Raw genomic sequence first — 2,388 nt, 5'->3', positions numbered from 1 at the left:
AAGATATTAAAAACACGTTATACATTCTGGATAAAATATTACATTATGCTATGTCGCATGGTATTTGTTAAAACATTGCAAACACATTTGGGCTGATTCTCGCCACTTCGAACAATAGTCGTAGACTTCGCCATCGCTACTTTCATCGCTTTCAAATATATTTTTACGCTGTCTACTGAACATTTTCAGGACGAAACAATCACTGATGTACGTCTCATAAAATGAAAGATCTCAGGTATTTGCCATCCCTCGGAATACTCCAGCTGGAAAGCTTATCGCTTTCTTCGTTTTGGAACTAAATAATCTTTTCATTGCAATGAATCGAAGGCGATAAACAATGAATCTCGGTCTATTTACGTTCTGCGTAGCTGCGGTCGGATTTGCACCCCGCAGGAAACTTAGCCGAATTACGCTGGGCGACCAACATGTTAATTAACTCGAACAAGAAGAGCGTCATCCATATTTAGGTGACGGGCACCCACGGAAGTATACCCGTCACGTAGATATGGGTGACGCGGCGACCAAAGTGTTAAAACGATATTTAAATAAGTACAGACGATAGTCGCTAAGACGCTCGTACTAACAATTCGCTAAAGACACTGTATAAACCGCTAATAAGATCGCTCGAGACTGACTGACTTCTGGAGAACATGGTCTTCTATTTATACTGATCGAGGAAGATTCAAATTCGTCTTCGTTTCACGGTTGCACGCAGCGGTGACACCGTTTCGCCCGGAGTTTATTTATCATCGCATTATGTACGTCCTAACGATGTTGATAACCACGATGACGATCACGATGTTGATAACCACGATGACGATAACGATGTTGATAATCACGCTGACGATAACGATGTTGATAACCACGATGACAATCACGATGTTGATAACCACGATGACGATCACGATATTGATAGCCACGATGACGATAACGATGTTGATAACCACGATGACGATAACAATGTTCATAGCCACGATGACGATAACGATGTTGATAACGACGATGACGATAACGATGTTGATAACCACGATGACGATAACTATGTTGATAACCACGATGACTATAACGATATTGATAGCCACGATGACGATAACGATGTTGATAACGACGATGACGATAACGATGTTGATAATCACGATGACGATAACTATGTTGATAACCACGATGACTATAACGATGTTGATAACCACGATGACGATCACGATATTGATAGCCACGATGACGATAACGATATTGATAGCCACGATGACGATAACGATATTGATAATCGCGATGACGATAACGATGTTGATAACGACGATGACGATAACGATGTTGATAACCATGACGACGATGACGCTGTTGATAACCACGATGACGATAACGATGTTGATAACGACGATGACGATAACGATGTTGATAACCACGATGACGATAACGATGTTGATGGCGAGGCAAAACAACAACGTGATTCGAATTGTCCTCTAGCTTTTGCGCCGCTTCGTTGGAAAGTTTGCAAAGGCGCGAAAATTCGTACAGGATGTGCGTAAATAAGCTCGGGAAGTTAGTTTCCGTTCGATATACATTTATCGAACGATGTATACGTGTGCCATTTTCTTGCACAAGCTTTCTCCGTCTTTCCATCCTTTCAGAACCTGTCAGGTTTTTCGGCGGAGAACTTTCCGATACGATCTTTCGCAACGATCAAATTTCTCAAAAATCGGAACCAACTTTCCGTGCGATCCATCGCGTACGCAGAAACGAGGAAAAACATGGAGAACGATTATGGTTGGAGTTATGGGAAGAAGCAAAGACTCGAGTGTGGAGGAAGGTTCTTTCTTCGTAATGCGGAGAATGTTTGTCGTAAAATTACGCGTAAACGTTTCGTAGTGAGTTTCCAAATATCGATACGCCGTAGCGTGAATCGAGATACCGAGAAGAAAGCGGCCACGTTAATTGCGAATGCATGAAAACGGCAATTTTCTGAGGAGAAACGAAGACGCGCAACGTAGGAATATTTAGCAGAGGCCTGCGTGGCTATCTCGTTGGATCGGCCATAAAAATCGTCCAGCCACGAAATGAATTCCCGCGAGGAGAAGGATGGTTAAACGAAAAACCGTAGGAAAAAGAAGAGCCGCGGGGCTATCGTGTTTTGAAATAAATTTCAAAGCCTCGCATCTTTGCTGGCCGAGTAATTGCCGCTCCTCCTACTGACAAATAGATAAACGACGATAACGTTACAACGAAATGAACTGGTGAAATGGCGGCGGAATGAAAGTAGCGAGGCGAAATTCCAAGTTGCTGAGAATGAATCGGTGAAAAAAGCGAATCGAATCGTTGGACGCGATGGATTCCGTGCGTGCATTTGGCGATGCTGGCCTAGAGGGGGACAAGGGGCCAGAGGGGCGG

The 2,388-nt window shown here is 43.3% G+C and overlaps 1 protein-coding gene across 1 annotated transcript; it reads left to right on the top strand.

The window, feature by feature from the left end:
- The first annotated feature begins 221 nt into the window (after positions 1-221).
- LOC105680951 (prostatic spermine-binding protein-like) lies at positions 222-1,529 on the top strand. The gene is made up of 2 exons (XM_012387353.1): positions 222-235; positions 716-1,529. Exons 1-2 carry the CDS (start codon positions 222-224, stop codon positions 1,527-1,529), a joined length of 828 nt encoding a protein of 275 aa, XP_012242776.1.
- Positions 1,530-2,388: the final 859 nt, after the last annotated feature.

The sequence above is a fragment of the Bombus impatiens genome, unplaced genomic scaffold (assembly GCF_000188095.3).
Source record: "Bombus impatiens unplaced genomic scaffold, BIMP_2.2 scf_0464, whole genome shotgun sequence".
Classification (NCBI taxonomy): domain Eukaryota; kingdom Metazoa; phylum Arthropoda; class Insecta; order Hymenoptera; family Apidae; genus Bombus; species Bombus impatiens.
The sequence above is the reverse complement of the archived record's forward strand: the minus strand, read 5'-3'. Positions and strand labels throughout refer to the sequence as shown.